General features: G+C 45.8%; 1 protein-coding gene and 1 long non-coding RNA gene across 2 annotated transcripts in view; both read left to right on the plus strand.

The window, feature by feature from the left end:
* Window positions 1-5,877, plus strand: part of LOC146785367 (uncharacterized) — a 41,448-nt gene extending 35,571 nt beyond the window's left edge. Inside the window, exon 2 of the mRNA XM_085635132.1 lies at window positions 5,767-5,877. Within this exon, the coding sequence (XP_085491258.1) occupies window positions 5,767-5,877 (111 nt within the window). The remainder of the gene's footprint in view (window positions 1-5,766) is intronic.
* The window catches only part of LOC146785366 (uncharacterized), a 245,642-nt gene that overhangs the window by 118,969 nt on the left and 105,698 nt on the right, over window positions 1-20,975 (plus strand). The window lies entirely within an intron of this gene.

Genomic DNA, 20,975 nt, shown 5'->3' on the forward strand with positions numbered 1-20,975 from the left:
CTGTTCCTTCCATCTGGGGATGAGGACAGTTGGCTGGACTAGAGCTGAAGACCATAAATTTAGTTTTGGGTAGGTTCAATTCCAGATTCCTTAGTTTACAAAAGGAGCAGAATGCCTCTAATGTACGCTGGATGCCCATAGAAGATTTTGACAATAAAAGTGTGTCATCCGCGAACACTAGGGCAGGTATCTTTCGCCCCGCTAACCTTGGGGAATCTAGATTACTAGCACACAATAAGTGATCTATCAGCCCATTGATGAAAAGAGAAAATAATGTTGGAGCCAAAACACACCCCTGCCTCACACCCTTTTCAACCGGGAATGGACCCGAAATTTCCCCGCTTCTTCCGTATCTCACCCTTGCATATGTTCCATCATGCATTCGCTTAAATAGATGACACAAATAAGGGGGGGCGCCCATCTCCAATAGTAACGCCCAGAGCTTCTCCCTTTGAACCATGTCAAACGCAGACCGTAGGTCCACGAAAACCAGGTATAAATTGCCAGCTCCAATAGAAACCGTCTTCCAATAGACCAACTGTAGTCTGAACAGTTGGTCAACAGTGGAAACTTTTGCTCGAAAGCCCGCTTGAAGAAAAGTTAAGATGTTGTGTTCCTCCATCCAACTCTGTCATCTTGTTAAAAGCATGCGGGCAAACAGTTTCTGTAGAACATCTATCAAGCTTATGGGGCGATAGTTAGCCGGGTCCAAGGGGGAACATTTTTTGTGGATAGGTATAATTTCAGCTCCTAACCAAGTTTGGGGAATCTCGAGGCCCTGCAAAATAGCATTAAAATAGACCCAAATGTAAGGAGCCCAGATTTTTTGTTCACTTCGATATAAGTCACCTGGGATCCTATCAAGGCCCGGAGCTTTCCCCAATGATAAGCTGCTGAGAGCCAACTCGATTTCCAAAAGGGTGCAGGTTCGGCTCTCCGAGTCCACATGTTCCGGGTAAGCCATAGCAATAGCGTTTGTTTGAGTTACTAGGTCTATTCCACAATCGGAATTACTAAGCGAATAGAGGGGCTTAAAGTGCTCTAGCCACACCTCTTCGCTAAGATCGGGAATGATTGCGGATAGACTTTCTGCCGAACCAGCTCGAACAAGATTCCAGAATACCCTGAAATCTCGGGCTTCGAGGGCTAGCTTAATACTTGACCACTTCGAGTCCTCCCACTCGGATTTTGCCTCCTTCATCAGGTTTTTATAGTTATCCCTCGCAGATCTGATGCTTGACTGGGTGCCCAACTTTACTTCCCTGATCAAAGCACTCTTAGCCAACCTACAACTTTTGTTATACCAGTGATCGTTCTTAATTGTCCTTGGCCTCTGTGTAGTGGTACTATAGAAATAACCGGCCATTGAACTAAGGAGTTTATTGTGAATAGACTGCAGGCCTAGGAGATAATGCTGGGAAGAATCTCCATTAAGACACAAGAGATGGGAGACCTCTGCTAGAGAACAGGCAACATGGCGGTATAATTCCGCTAGCTTAGCGTCTTCTGTCACAATTTTTGCCCACCTAATGCGTCTGCCACCTGCCACTAGAACCAAATTCACACTGCTTGTTGTTACTAAACCCCTAGAAACACTACGACCCCCGATATTATTTGCTAGTTCTAGTGTCAGTAAATTGTGATCACTGTCAACCCTAGGGATGACGGAGAAGGCTCCCAGATAGCCCCAGAATTCCACATTCACCAAAATATAATCAATTGTTGAACAATTCCCAGGTCTATTAAAAGTGTGTGAACACGGGACATCGGGAAGAAGTCTGCCATTACAGGCCCTAAGAGAATGTAAAATAACTAACTTATTAATCTCAAGGGCCAAAGGCAATAAACGTTTTTCCGGGTACATAATACAGTCTGGGATTTTACAATTTTCATCCTCATCCGAGGTCACTGAGGGGATCCCAAAAAGGGGTTCGAAATGACAATTAAGATCAGCGCCTATAATTTTGTGGGACGTTAGGGGAAGAGAGCGTAGGAGAGCGTCTAAGGCACCCAAAATCGATAAGCCCAACTGGAGGGGATAGGGACATAAGTAGACATTAAGTACTACCAACGAGTAGCCAGCAGAGAAGTTAAGCACTAAGCATAAGATATCTGGGCACTGAGTATCTATGGTCTTAACTGAACAACCAAGATGAGAGGCAACCCAGATGGCTAACCCCCCCGAAGGTCTTCCCCTGACTCCTTGAACCGCTGGAACATGGAAAGACGCATAACCTACCCTCACTGGGATGGACCGTAGCCAAGTTTCCTGAAACAAACATATATCGTAGCTGTCTATAAGCTCTCCCCACTCTGGATTGGGGAGTTTAGACCCCAGTCCAGCTACATTCCAAGACCCTACTAAGGATCTACGTGTCGCTGCTTGAGAAGGACAGTCCTCAGAAAATTCAGAGGCAACAGAGAAGGGAGGTGCTACTGGGTCTAGAGTACTTGACTCTATTATTTCTCGTGCTGGGCTGTTACTTTGGGGGGATAGGGGGATAACTGTTGCTCCTAACCTAGTTCCATGTACCAAATTGTGAAGGCCCGCCTCCGTACTACAGCCATCCATTGCCTGACCCCCTTTCATATTCATGGCCCTTCCTTCAACGTGCCTCAATGGTGGTGGTCAATCCACAGAACTAAGTGCATTAAATGAATTGGCGACCGGAATATTATAATCGTATTCCTGGCTATCTTGATGGAAATAGGATAGTTCCGAGGGCCTTAGAATACGAGGATGCATGTAAAAGTACCCCAAGTGACAGGTGTTGATAGAGCCTACTTTAGTCGTCCCTCCATGATCCAGTATATGATCAACTACTCTTGGGTCCCTGAAATTAATTATAACACAGTCCCCGCAAATATCTTTAGGTCTGGTCCCCAACCAGCAGACTCTCCGCACAAACAAAATCTCCCCCAAACCTACTCCATTCAGAGGTCTATGGTTACTTAGCCAATAAATAACTTTATTTTTTAATTCATAGTAGGATTCCCCCCTATCACTAGGCAATGGAGGTACTCCCGTAAGCACCACCACGTATGATGAAGCTTCGGGGGGTAACTGCGGATAGGAAGGAGATTTAGCCAAGCCCTTTTTACCAAAATTCACAAGCGGGTTATGTTGAGGTCTACCCGCCCCCAGACTCCGTGTTCCAAGAGCCTTTGGGATAGGAGCTTGTTCACAGGGGGCCAGACCAGTAGCAACTCGGGGCAGATTAAGACAGGTAGATGGACCAGGAGCATTTGGGGGTTGAGTTGGCATCGTCGTAGGCAGCTGGACTGGGTCTTGTATTGTAGGTTGCTGAGAAGTACAAGGAACCCGTGGGGTGACTTTACTAGTCATGTCAAATGATCCCAGACCCCCTAGGCTACCAGGGTCTCGCAGAGCAGAATTTTGCTGAGGGTTCCCTACACCTTTATTATTAATCAGTGTAACTAGTCTGTCGATCCTAGTCGATAGAGATTTAAAATGAGCATTTAAAGTCTGCTCTATGTGTGCCTGTAAATCAATTATTAAGTGGGTAACCCACACTGGCGGACCCGAGGTTACTGGATGGGGAACAGTATCCAGATGACCGGGAATAGATAAAGATGGCGTTATAGTTTTAACCGTTTTTTTTGCGAGCTTCTTTTTCTTTGGCCGTGCTCGCGGTTTGTGTGCCACTGGAGATACCATGGAGGATGTGAGCAAAGCAGCCTCTACTGGCGCGTTCTCATCAAGTGGAATCTGGGCACATGGTAAATGTGTAAAGGAAGGCAACATAAACGACATAGCTTCCGCATCATCCTGATTTACTAAGTCTACAGAACAATCGTCTAAGGACGGTGCAGGGGGAATGGCAGGGGTGATTGATAGCCGCCTTTCAGTGTTTTCAATTGCTGAAGCCACAACCCCAATGGTTTTCTGGAGCATTTTATCAATGGCTGTGAGGCTCGGGAGCGGCGGGTTAGAAGTCGCTAATTGCCTAGTCATTGGGCGTGCGGTAATCGGCTTACAATGTTTCCCCATGATTTATTCACAAGGAGCATAAACACAAAATCTTCCTTGTGAATATCACAACTAGTTACCACTAAAACAAATGCTTACAAAAAACACTGTTATTTATTAATGTTTTCATGATTGCACCGCTTGAAAAAATGTACTGTCCTTTTCGTTGTGATTGTTTTATGTATCATGATAATGAAATGTTATTTTTAATTATCAAAAAGCGAATTGAGTAGAGTGCAGTGTTCAAGACAATTTCTTTTCACTGAAGGATTGGTTGACTGCTCACAAAAAGCATGTATAGCATGTCAATGGTGATATACGTATTGCAACGAGATATTTCGTGAATATGTGAAGCTAACTCACCTTATATGGTACACTAAAATGTTTAGTAACATATCTAAGAATACAGTAGATGTGTTCAGTTTGGTGGTCTCCGTACTGCGAAGAGGATTCCCAGCTCTAGATTGGTTTTAATATTGACATGAGAATATTAGCTTTGTCCACCTAACACATTATTTGCCATATGAATAGAGGCGTATATAATAGATAATATGATAAGAGATAAATGAGTTCTTTAATATATTTTATTTGCTACAGATAGTCATATATATATCCACTATATAATACTCAAAGCCATCGACGGTGAAGTGAAAAGCCATATTCCAATGGACAGTATGCTGTATTACTTAGCTGCTCTATTCAACTTGTTTATCATAAAAGAGAATGGTCGCAGCTCACCCAAACAAGGTGGCATTCATCATCATGAGGTGTACACCTGACTACAGACGGAGGCCTAGGTCTACTGTGGCCTTCGCTGGAGCTCTTTTGCAGATATTGAAACGCATAGTAGGTCCTCTATTGAAGGATTTTATGTCTTTTGATGGGGTATGGGAGAGTATCCGTGACTTCTCCTCCATTTGTTCTTATTTTGATCTCATGCAGTGGGCCATAATTGGATAACACTGGGTCATAGTAGATAAAAATCCTTATTTTATTGGTACTTCCCTTCCACAAGGTTAGAAATAAGGTATGTTAGGACCCTTCATGTCATTAGTTTGTTGATATGTTTCTGTCACTATATCTTACTCAAAATGTCAGGTCATTAGGACCATGAACCCCATTCCCCTTCTCATACTGTTCTATCTCCTACTGTAAAATGATGTATGATGTATGTACGGAGGATAAAAAGGAAAATGACACCTATAGATAGGATAAATAGGTAAATTGGTCCATTAGTTTTAACTCATGCGTAAATATCATGGGAAAGTAGTTAATCAACATAAGACAGTGTTGGCTAATGAGGGTGGACGGGGCGGGTGTGCACCATGAATATCAAAAGCACAATATTGGTGGTACAGAATATTGGGGGGCAAAATGTATAAAAATACTATCGTCAGGTAAGTCTATATTTTCTATACATAACTCCATATCTAGTTACATATGCTGTACAAATATCTTTAAGATAGGTAGATAGATTAGGAGTCAGGAATAGTAAATCTATACTTCCCTATATGCACTTGCCTTTCAAAATGTTGCCCTTTGTTATTCTGACCTCTATATTGTTGTACCACTATTTTGTAGGTGTTGATCTTTAGTAGTACAATCGAAGGTGGGGGGGGGGTGGAGCCCCCTCTCTCAAACCAATAGACAGGGGAAGGTGCAGAAATTGAATCTACACATTAATTCTACACAGAGCAACACACAAAGCCCTTTCCTTGCACACAACAGAATTAATTTGGCCTTCAGCTTCCTGTCAGCTGACACCTTTCCTACAGGACTCCAAGAAAGTGCTGATCTCTGTACTGGAGATCAAGGGGCCAGAAGGAAACAGAGCAAGAACTTTGCTGCCCTTGATACAGCCCGAAAAGAAGTCCCTGGCCCGGTGACACATAGGACAAGCCAATGCCAGGCCTCCAGAATATCAGCCTGCATGGCTAGACTCATCCCAATTAATAAAGAATAAAGAAACAAAATGGGTTTTTGAACATGAACAAAAATGGACCAGGGAAACAGGACCCTCCCAGAGCCCATCCCAAATGAAGAAACATGTAATGACAAGAAAACCAAATAAGGTGAACTCAGCTAGACACTGAGAAGCGGCCAGGAACCTGTGAAAAGTCTGCCTCAGGGAAGAGTCTGCCTCAAGCAGGAACCAACCGCCCAGGCCTCTAGATGAGAGTTTATGAACGCCCGCACAGACGCACACACCTCCCATCCCCCGCCCGCCATGTTTCTAAACTGTTTCTGAGCATACAAGGAGGTAAAGGGGTGGCTAGATGTGCTGTCGACCAATGGCAGAAGTACGCAGGAAAACCTTCCAATGCATATTACCATACATAGATTTGGGGTAGATACAAGCGTGGAAGACAAATCAGCCCACGTTAACCTACTTTAAAGATGTCGCAGCTGCAGCGTCAGTGATTGCAGACCGCGGTGGGCTGTGGGACAGATGGTTATGAGATTATGAGAGCGTCACCTTCACCTGCTCGAAGCCTGTGGTTGGGAGACAGCCATGATCTGAAAGGAGATTACACATCATGTTTTCACAAGTTCCAGCCGCAAGCTGACATTTCGTTGAAAACAAAGTGACATGCGGTTCAAACCATTCCGCTGGGGTTGATGAACGTCTGGGTGGCTCGCGTCGGAGGAGCAGCTCCGACCATTTTAGATAAGCTAAGATCAGCACATTTGTTCCAACAACAGACCTCAGCTTTCAAGTCCCTTAGTTTGGTGAGGACCGAGGTGATATCAGGTCCTGACCTCGTAACATAGAAACAAGTTTATTAACCACTTAAAAAATATGTATTATGTATTGTGAGCTTGTGACAGTTAATGCAAATAAATAGCTGGAATTGTGCAATTACAAATTTCACCTTTGGTACCAAAATGTCAGAGGTTACACATAAGTAAAACAAGTTTATCCATTAAGAGCTTTGAAATCCTCTTTGATGGCTACCTCAGAACGTGTGAGTGTGAAATTAAATGAACTGTCCAACCCAAACCCATCCATCCTGGACTGTCCAACGTTAGGGTTTCTTACATTTCCATGAATATACCTCCGTCTGATAGGTGCTGCCTAGGGCAAAGTCATTTCGAGGGGTGGTATTACACGCAGGCCCGGCTCCAGGAATTTTTATTTGGGTGGGCCAAGGATTCATTTGGGTGGGCCACTGCAGGCCCGATTTGTCACTTATAAGTCAAGCCAGGCCTGCTTCAGGGCCCTCGTTTATCTCTCCTTAGTCTTACCAGGGCCCAGTAAACCACATTATTTTCTTTCCAAATCTCTTTCTAAAAGTTATCACTCTCATAAAAGGTTTTTTTTCCATATAATGTCCCTTTGATGGGAAGAGGAGGTTTCTGAGGTGGGAGTATCAGTCAAGTGACACTTCTCGGGCTTTCCCTCATGACCTCCTCCTCGTATTCCCGAACTGCCACTCTCCGCCAGCTCCCCTCATCTCTCCGTAGGCCCCCCCATTGTCCTCCTCCTCGGATTCTCTCACTGCCACCCTCCACCAGCACCCCTCATCTCTCCAGAGCCCCCCCCATTGAGCTCCTCCTCAGAATGCCTCACTGCCACCCTCCTACAGTGCCCCAGGTCTCTCCGTATTCCCTGCCTCTATTGACCTCCTTCTCAAACACCCTCACTACCACCCTCCACCAGCGCCCCTCATCTCTCCGTAGCCACTCTCTCATATGCATTTAATTTGTTGTATAGCGCTACTCCTATCGATGTATTGTGTTACAGTACTTTACATCACGCACACATTATACAGAGACAATCAATCATGCAAGTATGTAAATCAGTCTACAGCAAATGTCACATAAACCAATGAGGATTACAAGGTGTACAAATCACGTGTCATCCATACTGGTGGGCAGTATATTTTAAGATGGTTTGGTCTGGAGAAGCGCAAACACAGGATAAGCATACCCCAATGGTTAGGGGTTGGCTTTACTGATAAAAATGTTTATCTGTTCAAATAAACTATTTTTAGCAACATTAGAATAATGAAAGACTCGGGAAGTTCTAACTATATCACAACACAAAATAAAAAGCTATGTTCTAACTATACCATTCAGGTCTGCATGCAGCTCTTTGATGACAGTTCATAGGTCACTGTCCTATGATAGGATTGTAACTTCTCAACTGCAAGTAAAACAAGAATCTCTGTGACAAAGGCAGTAACCCACTGAGCTACCCACATACAATGCAGTTTATCTGCATTTCCAAACTGCCAACAGACAAATGATTGCTCTCCAGCTGGATCATAAATCACCAGAGTTATCTGGTCCTTTTTTATTGTAAATGAAGCCTACACGAAGTATGTGTCCTGCTGAGCCTTCCCTGATTTTAAAAAGAATAACAAATAGCCACACAATCACTTACCTGCTCAGTCCTCGTCACAGCCCAATCTGATAAGCAGCTGCAGGGGCCAGGATAATCAAACTTTTTCTCTCCAGCATGGAATAGAAAAGGAAATATCCACACAGCAGGAAGGTTAAGGTTACCCGGTGCCAAAGAAAGTATTTGTTCCCTTCCCATGCCCCTATTTTACCTGCACGAGTTGGTGGGGACACAGCCCACCTTTCTAAAAGGACATGCATGATTGGGGGTGCCTGTGAGAGAGAACCCAGGCCCAATCACTCAACTCGCAGACCAGGAAGGAAAAAAATGTTCGAGGCATCCTCGTGTGATCTAGTACAGAGATACTCAGTGCTTTGAATGGAAATATAGAAGTGCAGATACTGACTGTTGGACTTGGCCCTTCTGGCAGGTTCACCCCTAAACTTTTTGAGATTATCCTAGCTTTTTCCCTATGTCGTGTAATTGGTTTTAGGCCTCTAGGCGCTTTAACACTGTGTCCCAGTGTGAAGTGCGTGCGCTCTGTGGTACATTGAATGAGACTGACCTGCCCTCCCATAGGAATGCATGGGGAATGTGTGTGTCCATGAAAATTCCTGATGCGTGGGGAGTGCAGGGTCGAGTTTGGTATGTGCGAACTCGTGAGAGTGAATGCTGCGCGATGATGTGTACGGCGTTGCTGTGCCTAGTATAGAAGTGCCACTTCTAGACGCTGGCCTGAATGTGAAGTGACTGTCTGGCTTGTGATTGGCTGGTGAGCCTGGCTCCAGGAGTCAGGATGGGTCTGCCCCAGTGGTGGATAGGGAGATTTACATCCAGATAGGTGGGAGGAGTACACCTGGGACCTGAATAGGGCTGGGCTTTCCCCACACAATGCTGGCTCCACCCCCTGTGGTGCGACTGATGTCCCTGGCCTGTCCTGTGAATAGGGAGAGGGGCTGAGCAATGCAAAGTGCTCAGGAACCAATTGCATCTGGTTCGCCCCTTCCCTGCACCTTGAGACAAAGGAATCCTGTGTATAAAAAGGGGCTGTGACCCCAAGTAAAATGTTCTTCTTCTGATCCTAACTTGGGGGGCCTGCTGCTGCTGGGCGCCAGAAGAGACCGCCACTGGGGACTGCCTCCCTGCCTGGAGGGCCTTGTGAGCTGGCCCCTGGGCCCAGCCCTTGCCCCCCTGCCTTCCTGGGGACTTTCCCTGGACTTTGCCTTGCTGGGGAGAGCTTTCCACTTTTGGTCCTGGACTGTGGACATTTGCTTTGGTTCCCTGAAGGGCGCTTTGCTTGGCGCTGGGCTTCGTGAGCAGTTGGGAGTTCCCCGGGGTGTGGAGGATTTCCCCGTGCTCCGAGGAGAAGGCGGGAGCCCACCCCGCATTCTGGTGCCTGTCGCGGGTGCCCACCCCACTTATTTCTTTGTTTGAATTGCGGGATCCCACCGTGCATTGTGGTGCTAGGTGGCGGGTGCCCACCCCGCTTATGTTGTGATTTCGGCGGGTGCCCACCCCGCATTGTGGTGATCGTTGGCGGGTGCCTACCCCGCTTTGGGTGCTTGGAGAACGGGAGCCCACCCTGCATTTATTTTGTTTGTAAACGGGAGCCCACCCCGTATCTCTCCAGATTCACTGCCGCGACCCGGGCTGAACTGGAAGTCAGGCACCCTCTGGGGGCGGGCCGCAAGACAGAAGCTGTGCCCGGAAGCAGGAGGCAGGCGGGAGCCTACCCCGTGCTCCTGCATGTGCCCCGGGAGATGCCGTGACTGAGGGGTCGGGAGGAAGCCGAGGGGAGAGCGCTTCCCCTACTGCGGAGAGAGGAGACACCGCAGAGAGGAGACGGCGCCGCCCAAACAGACGGTGAGTGCGGGCGTCCCCACGGGTCACTCCTCTGCTTCGTGCAGCGCTTTCCCTGCTTTAGAACCCCCGAGCAGGACTCCCAACGGTTGGGGCACATTGTACGTTGAGGCTCACGAGTCCCCCGAGAGGGACTCCAATGTTTCGGGCCCATTGTATTTTAGGGCTCACGAGTCCCCCGAGAGGGACTCCAACGTTTCAGGCCCATTGTATTTTAGGGCTCACGAGTCCCCCGAGCGGGACTCCAACGTTTCGGGCCCATTGTATTTTAGGGCTCACGAGTCCCCCGAGCGGGACTCCAACGAAGGGGGCATTGCTATTCTAGAGCCCTGAAAGGCTCCAACGAAGGGGGCATTGCTAACCTAGAGCGCCAGTGCGCTCCAACGTTTGGCATACTGATTCCCAGAGCCTAGGTGGCTCCAGCGCGGCATAATGTTGTTTTAGAGCTTGCATGCTCCATCGTTGGGGGCATTATTCTTTCAGAGTCCAAAGAGGCTCCAACGCTGGGCATATTTGTTGAAAGGGCCATTGAGAGCCCAGGCCTCCCTTTTTGACATGCCAGCCTGCACAGCTGCCCAGCAAGTAGTGGGCAGCTGCAACGTTTAGGCCTGATCTTTGCGCCTTCTGCCTTGACTACGTGCACAGTCCAGCCCTGACACTGGGACAAAGGGCGTTTGAGCCCCTGAAAGGCCAAGTTGGCCTGGGGACAGTTTTCCTGTGTTGTGCCCTCACCTAGGGTACATGGTTCTTTTTACATGTGTACGTTAGCGCCATGTGTATTGCCTGTATGCTTATTTTTTTATTCCTAACTGTGTCCATGCGTAGGAGATTGTTTTCCTAGTATAGGTTATGCTAGTGTGTTCATGGTTCCCTGCGTGATATAGGCCTAAGGTGTTTAGGATTGCGTAGGGTGTATTTACCTTTTACCAGTGGTTACTGGTTGTGCGCTACATTTATTATTTGTTCTACATTTCTACATTTACAATTTGGTGATTTGTGATGATTCTGACAATGGTCCATGTGGCCCTGTCTTGTGTAAATAGTCCCCTGTAAATTCCGCCCAGTGCCAGTTGGCACAGTGTAATGTGTGTGAATATTATCTAATGTGTTTGGTATAATACAAAGGCTATTTTTATATCTAACCTTGTGTGGAGTTCTTTTGTGGTGGGCCTTGGGTGTTGTTGCTGGGTGCGCGCGCAAACGCTTTACACATTGCCTCCGGGATATGCCGGACTGCTCGTGCCAAGCTACCAAGGGGGTGAGCAGGGGTTATCTTGGCGTGTAACTCCCCACCCCTGACTTAGAGTGGTGGTTCCTGCCTGGCTTTGGCGCAAGCCTTAGCCAACCAGAAATCCCATTTCTAACACTGACTATTCACACAAAAGATTGCATACCCCCTGTAGTTAGTCTGCAGCCAGGGCAGAGGAAACAGGAAACCTGTGCACTCCAAAGGGAAACCTTAAGAATCTTTTCCCACTTCAAAGGAGTCACCGGGTATAAATATTGAACCTCAGTGGCCAATTCTTCAGTACATTTCTGGATCTGTGAAAGACGATGCCAGGAAGAAGGACTGCTGTGCTGCTCCAAAGACTGACACTCTGCTGGACTGCTGCCCTGAAGGACTGTCTGCCCTGCTGCCCTCCTACCTTGGAGAGAAGGACTGGACCTGCAAACTGTATCCAGGACCCTCAAAGCGACTCCAAGGGTCAAATCTCTCAAAACTAACACCTGACTCTGAAACTGTGAGTCCTGCCCTGCCAAATGGTGCCACCCCAGTCCTGGACTCTGGAAAGTGGGCCTGAATGTGTTCTGCCAACCAATCTGTGGATCCAGCAGAAACGATGCCTCTCCTCTGCAGTGCAGTGCAAAGCCGAGCAAAACTGATGCATTGCCTCTGTTGCGTGGACTTTTTCTGGCACCAAAACTCTGCACCGCTGCCTTGCATTAACTCATAACAGACGTATCTCCTCTGCTGTGTGACGTACCCTGGATGCTCGACCTTGCATCGCATGCCCTCATCAACTGGACCTTTGAAGATGATGCAGGACCTCACATCGCAGCCCTAGAACTTCTTGGAACCAACGCATTCTCAACACCGGACTTCACATTGCAAGCCCTTGTCGATGGGATCCTTGACGATGATGTGGGATCTTGCATACCAGCCTCACAGCTCCTCAGAACTGACACACTGGCTCGGCTGTGCGACGCATACACGATGTAGGACGTCACCAACATCCGCAACCAGGATTTGAGGTACTCTTGTTCAGCGGGCCTAACTGAGTCCCTGTAGCCATCCTGCGCTCCATTGTGGTTGGCCTGATCTTGTGACTTTGCCCCGGTCCGGCACAACCAGATATCCACAGTTGGCGCTTTGTACTTTTTGGCTCTATTTTCATTAAAATTGTTAACATTGCATATCTCCGGTTCTACCGATTGGATTTATGTTGTTTTGGTCTTGTTTTATTTATTAAAATCTACTCTATGTTTCTAATCTGGTGTGGGATCATTTTTGTGGTGCGTTTTGACTGTGTTACTTTTTGAAGTTTTGCACAGATACTTTACACATTGCCTCTTAGTTAAAACTGACTGCTCTGTGCCAAGCTACCAGAGGGCTGAGCACAGGTTAATTTAGGGTTGCTTGTGCCTCACTCTAACAAGGCTTGTGTTCTTGCTTGAGTAGGGTTTCAACCCGCAACCAGAAATACAATTTCTTACAGGAGCAAAGAATGCTGGTTGAGTGATCGATTGCTTAGTGTGGGAAAGAGTCAAAACTTTAGCTAAGAAGGCTACCTGAGTCCTCTCAGCACAAATTTGTATTGAAAAAAGGTGGTGAAAATGGTTACACTGAAATTGCCAGCACTTCACTCACACCATTAGCTGAAGTAGTCACAGTGAGGAAGACAGTCTTCAAGGTTAGGAGATACAGTGATCAACTATTCATATTCTCTTCATGAGGAAGGTCAAGGCCAAGTTAAGTTCCTCTGAGGCATCACAAAGGTTTGGGCAGGAACACGTCAAACCCTTAATAAACCCTCTCACACACAACAGGTGATTTATACAAGGACAGTACACCAAGCAAATGTAGAAAGGTCGAAAGGGTTGACAAATACCCTTTTACAGTGGCCACCACAAAGGACAAAAAAAAATAGGACTTCCAACAGCTGGCGATAGGGTGACATCCACCACTTCAGCAAATTTAAAGCAGTCGATTGCTGCCACTCAATCTCCATGCATGGTGGTGTAAGTTGCAAAACTTAAGGTGGATGACCCTGCCCTGCTTCTGATGAAGTAGGTCCTTTGAAGTGGTAGCCTGATCTGAGGGCTGATGCTCCTACTCAAGAGTTTCGGGTACCCCACTCCAACAGAATGCGTTTACTAACTAGTGTTCTTGGAGAAACTCCAATATGTAAGAGTGTTCACACCTCATGTTCTCCACAGATTTGAAAAGATCCAGCAAGGGCTCTCCCTACTGGTTAAAGATGCTCTGTGCCACCTCAAAATGTCAGCAAGAAATGCGCATGCGCGAGCGCATGCGCATGCAATGTTTTCTCAAGCATTAACGGTATGACGAGAAAGAGGAGGAGGGCAGCCCGGGCACGCCGCAGTAAAGAGGTAAGTGGTTTTAAGTTTATTTTTAATTCCTGTAAATTACTTCTTAATGGGGGTGGAGGCTGGGGCTGTCCAACTCCGCTCCGGAGTGTGTGCGGAGATTTGCCTTCTCTGCGGAACGCGGAGAAGGCAAATCCCCGCACACTCCGCTGGCGGAGCGGAGGTCTCAGCCTGGGATTATATACCACACCTCCAGTGACTTGTGATTTTTACTCAAATGTCTAGATAAGAAAAAGCTCTTTCAAGTGCAAAAAGTGGGTTTCCTTATTATTGCCCGAGGTTTATAAAGTTGTGTGTTGAAAAGGTTGTGAAGGGCTCAGGAGGTGCCAATATTGTGAACATTCGTAGATTATACTATACATAAAGAATGGAAGAGGAGAAATAGAAAATATGCTAGATAATAGAATTCAGAAGTAAATATAGAGAAGTTAATAGTTCATTTTTCACCATGTGAACCTGCATGCAATGCTCAAAAAACAGAGGGTTATTCTTTATGAATTCTAGTCAGTCCCTGGGCATTACATCTGTCAGTCCTGCGGTGTTCCATCAATAAGTAGCATCATCCAAAATTTAGTTCCCACTGTAAGAACTGTAAAAATGGCAATTGTAGGCGGGATGCGCCTCCGAATTAGAAGGAAAAGATTAAGCATCTTAAGGAACAGTTGCCAAGCGTTAGTTATTATCACGTGGGCACAGTACAGTTATTTCGCGCTGGTTTCTGATATTCAGGAGGGCATGAATCAATTAGAATCTTACTTCAAAATCTTACCTTCCACATTATAAGAACTGAAGGATTGACAAGGTAGGAGGGAAGTACCTCCAGGAATAAGGGGAACAAAATATGCGTGTCCTACCGACCAGTAACTTGATGTCAGTTGCTGACATGTAGACAAAGTACAACTATTGCCCGCTGATACTGGTGCTCAAGAGGGCATGGAAAAAGTCACTGCCGCAGAGATAAATCCTAAATAAACTATTCTACACGTCAATGCGATTTACAGCATGGCCATTAGTGGGCCACGGTTAGGAAGATTCAAACTGGATTTCATAAAGAGGTAAAGAACCCTCTTTTTATGAGCATTGCATGCAGGTTCACACGGTGAAAAATTAACTATTAACTTCTTTATATTTACTTCCGAATTATATTATTTATTTTTAGCACATTTTCTACTTTTCCACTTCCATTTTTTATATACAGTATAAACTACGAATGTTCACAATGTTGGCTCCTCTTGAGCCTTTCACAACCTTTTTAGCACACTACTTTATAAACCTCGGGCAATAAGGAAACCCACAGCTTTCTGCACTTTATAGAACTTTCCTTACATAGACATTTGTGTAAAAATCACAAGTCGCTGGAGATGTGGTATAAAGAAATAACATACCATTTTATTAAAAATGTGTTTAATCATTGGATTTACAGCCTTGAAAAAGCCCCGGCCGCATAGGCATTGTAAGTGGTGAAACACGTGTTGGCTGGCAGAAGAGCACAATAGTTTGCAGGACAACATCCAAATATCAAATAAAATAATTAAAACAACAACATGCACAGTTTAAAGGACTTTTTCTTTCTAGTATGATATCGCAATTTGGTATTTAGACCAAAGGCAAAACAAATCGGGAAAACAGGACAGTGTAAAATATAAACTATTTGGGGTCAGATGTACGACTGTTTTTTGAGGCCGCAAAGGGGCATTTGGCACATTTGCACTCAACAAAAAAGGATGCAAAAGGTACTAACCCTATTTTGCGAGTCGCTAATCTATTAGCAACTCGCAAAATAGGGTTAGAGACTCGCTATTAGGAAGGGCCGTGCCAAGGGCGTCCCTTCCGAAAAGTGAGTGCAAATGCCATGCATGAGTGTTTTGCAACTGCTACTTCAAATAGGTGGTAAACCATTCACAAACGGGAAAAGGTCCCCAGGGGACCTCTTCCCCTTTGTGAAATGGGTGTGCAAATATTTTTCAAGAGCAGGCAGTGGTCCTAGGGACAACTGCCGGCCCTTAAAAAACATGAAACTGATAAAATTCATTTTTCTTTTTTTAAATGCATCCCGTTTTCCTTTATTTACAAAGCAGTCCCAGACATGGTTGTCTGCTGACCCCAGCAGGACACCATCCCTGGAAGTGCTAGCCATTCCCAATGGGGTCGCAAATTGCAACAGCCTAATTATTATTCATGAGGCATGCAATTTGCGACCCCATTGGGAATCTCAGTGTCTGGGACACTGTTGTACATTGAATTTTGCGACTCGCAATTTGTGAGTCTCAAAATTGAATGATCGTACATCTGACCCTTGGTGCCTGCAGCCTGTTCCTGGGTCACATGACTGGGTGTAGTTGACAGTTGGATTGTTTATTCCCCCCAGACAGCTACACAATTGGAGGATTAGGTGTGCCTGAATGAAGGTACCAGGTATAAAAATAGGATCCTCAGACCGACTCTTTAGTTCATTTTCTGGAGCTGTGGTAGGGGACTGCCTCATGCTGTGGCCTGCTGTGCACTCCACGCGACTGCTTTGCTGCCTGAGCCTTCCTTGAACCTCCAGAGGCCTGCCCAGCTGCTTGAGCCCTGTTACAGTGCTTGAACCCAGGACTACCAAGGTGACTCCTAGGTCTAGTTTGCTGGCCTCTGGATCAGAGCCTCAGGGACAGAAAAGGCTACAAATTTACTCAAAAGCTGCTCTGAGAACCTAGAGCAGAACGGGATCAATCTGCTCATGTATCTGCCCAAGGTGCATTGCCAGTCAGCCTGACTTCGCAGAAGATCCTGCTACGTTCTTTTCCGCAGCAGCAAATCCTATTCAGCGGTCTTTCACCAGAGTTATCAGGTCTCGTGGAACTCTCATCAGCTACAGCCTTGTCCCACTAGAGACATCTGAATTTTAAAAAAGAGACTAAGTCCAAACATGGAAATCTTCACCCGACTTCATCCAGCGACTCCCCAACAATGATGTCTACTACTTGGACACTGCCTGCAGCCTTGCCCCACTGAATTTTACCTTATCAGAAACATTTCGGCGAAATTTCTTCAAAGTCTGAAGGTGAGCGCCGACCGGAGCCAATCTACTCATTGTATACAACTCACCATCTTTTCCGACTTTTACCTTGTCTTGCAGAACTAGATATCCACGGTTGTTGCTTTGATCTTTTAGGTGCTAGTCTTTACCATAAACTTTAAAAATTCAAAACTCTGGTTCTACTGATTGGATTTTTGTCATTGTGGTGTTAAATAATTTATTAACATTTACTTTATTTTTCTAACTTGGAGTGGGATTTTTCTTGTATTGTGTTTTCACTGTATTACTGTTTGTGTGCTGCACAACTACTTTACACTTTGCCTCTAAGTTAAGCCTGACTGCATTTGTACCAAGCTGCCAAAGGGTTAGGCACAAATTAATTAAGTGACTTTTCGTGGTTCATCCTGACAGGGATTGTGGCTGTTTCTTTATCAGGGTTAACACTCACTCAACCAACAATGCTGTTTCTTGCACAATGGAGTATATTAAAGCAGATTAAAGTGAAGATCTCATCACAGTCACAGATGCTGTGCATGAAATGACATTCCCAAGACATAGACAGCTTCTCCTCAATTGCACAGGTTGTATCAAAATGTATGCTTTTCCTGTGCAGGCTGCAAATGCAGAGATGTACAAGATGAACTGTTGCCACAGGTGTAGCCTGTACCTCACTATGATGGCATTCACATTACATTATCTCAATAAAAGATCCAAGATGAACAAGTTACTTACCTTTGGGAATGCTCTTTGTGGTTGAATACTCTACCTATCCACAGATTCCACACCTTTAAAATACTCCCCAGGTACCAGACTAGCTCCACAGTGGCTTCATTCCAGCCCAACAGCGATGGGCCGGAGCAGCATATAAGCACCACTGGTGCACGTCGACATCAGTTACTTGCTTGACTCTTTCTGGCACCTGGACGTGGGGCGCAGACAATCAGAGGTACGAGTCGGCAGATCTCTAATTTGTTACCTTTTTAGATTGTGAAAGGCGGTTACTTTACAGAACAGGGAGCTGGGCAGGCAGTGAGGAATCTGTGGTCAGTGTATCCACCAGACAGAATGTAACTGATTCAAATATGTTCTTCTAGCCGCAAATTCCTCCCCTTTATAATATATACCATGGCAATACCTCAGTAAGGTGGAAGTCTGTAGAGTGGACTCAGACCAAAAAGTCCTGCAGGCGCAAAAGGGCGAATGTCCCTCCCGTAGGACCTTGCTGTCAAAGTTGTAGTGCTTTGTGACAGTGTACAGAGATGCTAATGTTGTGGCGTGCCAGATGCCGAGAACAGACACTCCGCGCAACAACGTAGTGGTAGCCGCCTTGCCCCTTTTGGAATAAGCCCTCAGTCCTTCGGTCAGCTGCTTCTTGGACAGTGTGTTGTAGGTCTTAACGGTGAGGTCCATCAGCCATGACATTTTTGAACAGCCTGTTTTTATTTACTACAGAGAATCCTACAGAGAGCTGATTGTCCAACAAAAGGCCTTCGGTGTGATGGATATAAAAACTTAAAGAACTGTTTAGATCCAGTTGATGGAGTCTGACTTTTGGCAAAAGGCCACTCTGGTCATCAACAGCTCGTCTATTAAAAAGGTAGTGAATGGTGCCTGTACAAGGAGAGCTTGGAGCTCGCTCACGCAACGAGAAGAAGTGACTGCAATGAGAAAGACAGTCTTGACAGTGAAAAAACACAGTGAGCAGCTGTGCACGGGCTCAAATGAGGTACATGAAGGAAAGGTAAGAGCAAATTAGGATCCCACTGTGGCATCACAAAAGGACTGGCAGCAAACATGCGTCAAACCTTAAATAAAATGCATCACCTGTGATGTACACAAGGACGGCTGGTCCATCAAACACAAAAAGACTGAAAGGGTGACAAATAACCTTTAAGAGTACCCACAGAAAGTCATTGTTCAGACAAGGACAGTACAAACAATAATACATCCTACAGGTTGGCGTGAAAGGATTTTGGGTTGCAGATTATACACCAGGCCACCAACTTGTCACAGTGCCCAGTGTAGATGGACTCTGTAGAAGGAAGGCTGGATGTGAGGATGGCATACACAACCTCAGGTGGCAGATCGAACGCAATCCACTGTGGCCACCTAATTTCCAGGCAAGTAGGTGTAGATTGCGCAGGTTCGGGTGCAGAACCATGCCCTGCTGTTGCGACACCAGATCCTCCAGCAGCAGTAGCCTGATCCGAAGACAAATGCTCATGCTCAGAAATTCCGGAAACTGCACTATCCGGGCCCAATTCAGAACCACTAGGATGATTTACACACGCTCATTACTGATCTTCTTCAGAACTTCGGAAGGAGCGGCAGTAGTGGAAAGATGTACATGAGTCCTGTGCTTCTCACTAGCCTGAATGCGTCTCCTAGAAATAACTTTCTTTGGAGCTCCAACACACAGAAGACTTGACACTGAGCATTCTTGATGGTAGCAAAAAGATCCAGCCAAAAATGTCCTCACTGTCAGAAGATGCCTCTGCCACCTCGACATGGGACCAGCATTCATTATCCGCAGAGGTCGCAGGCTGAGCTCGTCCCCACTGGCATTCAAATAAGCCACCAAGGGGTTCACGGTCAGGTACATGCCCTGATTTTCCAGCTAATTCCAGAGGCCAGCACTTCTTAGTATAGGATCCAGGGCTCCACTCCACCCAGCTTGTTGCAGTACCACATGAGGTAGTTGTTGTCCCTGAGAACCTGCAGTAGCCAAGACAAACCAGGTCTATTGTTTCAGCTTACAAATGTAAGCCATACAATACAAAACTCAAACTTTGGTTATAACAACACATAAAACAACATATATAAATGAATACCATACCATACTACAGTTTTACTTCAATAAAATTACTAGGTCAGCCTGAGACTTCCCTGCATTAAGTAGGAGATCCTGATGTAAACTTCGTGACAAAGTGCAAGTGCTTCTAAAGGCCTATAGCCGTGCAGATAGGATGACAAAAATGGAGGAAAGATAGCCTACATACAAATAACACAGTTTAACATACAGTACTAAAAAGCATACAACTAGCTGCCAGTACAGAGGACTCGTAGAATACAAAAAGCGCCAGTAAACACATTACTTATTTAAAGGCATAAGCCCTTATTAGAATATTTAGTTGCTAAAAACTGGTAACCTTCCAAGCAGCACAGATATATTAAGACACCTGGTTAAAAATTAAGTCAGTCTGTGAATGCCAAGAGTCAGTGCATCCTTATAATGTATGTTGCTATGACTAATTAAAGAGGGGGCAACGTAAATGAGCAGCGCGATATGAAGTATGTGATGGATTCATCACCACCCAACTCGCTGAGGTCTGTGCTTCACCAGTCCAAATGTGGGTCTAGGATCTCGTTGGCAGTGTGCCTCGTCTACATCTAATGTACAGTGCTCTCTCATTTCTAAATATAGTTGGTCCAAGTAAGGTCGGTACCCAGAAAATGGTTTAAAAGCTTGAACGCAAGTTACTAATTTGCCACTCAAGTGGGTAATATTGCAATCTCGGAGCTGCTCCTTTACCAGCTGCCCACTCATGGCAGTCATGCCGTCAGGATGAGACTGGAACTCTAAGCCAATGCAGCTCAATGCGGCAGCTATCTTGTTGTACCAGGGTCACTTGACTTGGCACTTGACCAAAGCTTGCACAACATTTATATGTAATTACTAAACTCGGCCTTCCTCAGGATTGTGATCCAATACAACATCTGTCGAAGTGCTTGGGGCTGATCAACAGAAATGAGGCCCAGCTCCAATTAGAGTGCGTCGATTGCGGTCCTTCGACCAAGATGAAGAAGACATTGTAGAAATCTGTTCTTAGATCCCATCGGTCCAACAACTTTCTTGTGACCCCCTACAACTCGGCCCAGAGGTTCCAGCAGCTATGGCCTGTGATTGATAGGCCTCGAGGGCATGGGCAAGAGATCTTTGACCACAGTTAGAGAGTCTTAAAGCAGCATTAGCTTATTGGCTCAAGGTGACCTCGATTTTTGATAACTGAGGGGGCCAGGAAGTGCTTCCATCAAATCTGACCCCCGATTAATCGTAATTATCCACACACTTAGGTGCCGATCACGATCCGTTAAAAAAATTCCCCGTACGACTCGTATCCGGTCTTTTTACCGTACGAATCGTACAAGTG

The sequence above is a fragment of the Triturus cristatus genome, chromosome 11 (assembly GCF_964204655.1).
Source record: "Triturus cristatus chromosome 11, aTriCri1.1, whole genome shotgun sequence".
In the NCBI taxonomy this organism is placed as follows: Eukaryota; Metazoa; Chordata; class Amphibia; order Caudata; family Salamandridae; genus Triturus; species Triturus cristatus.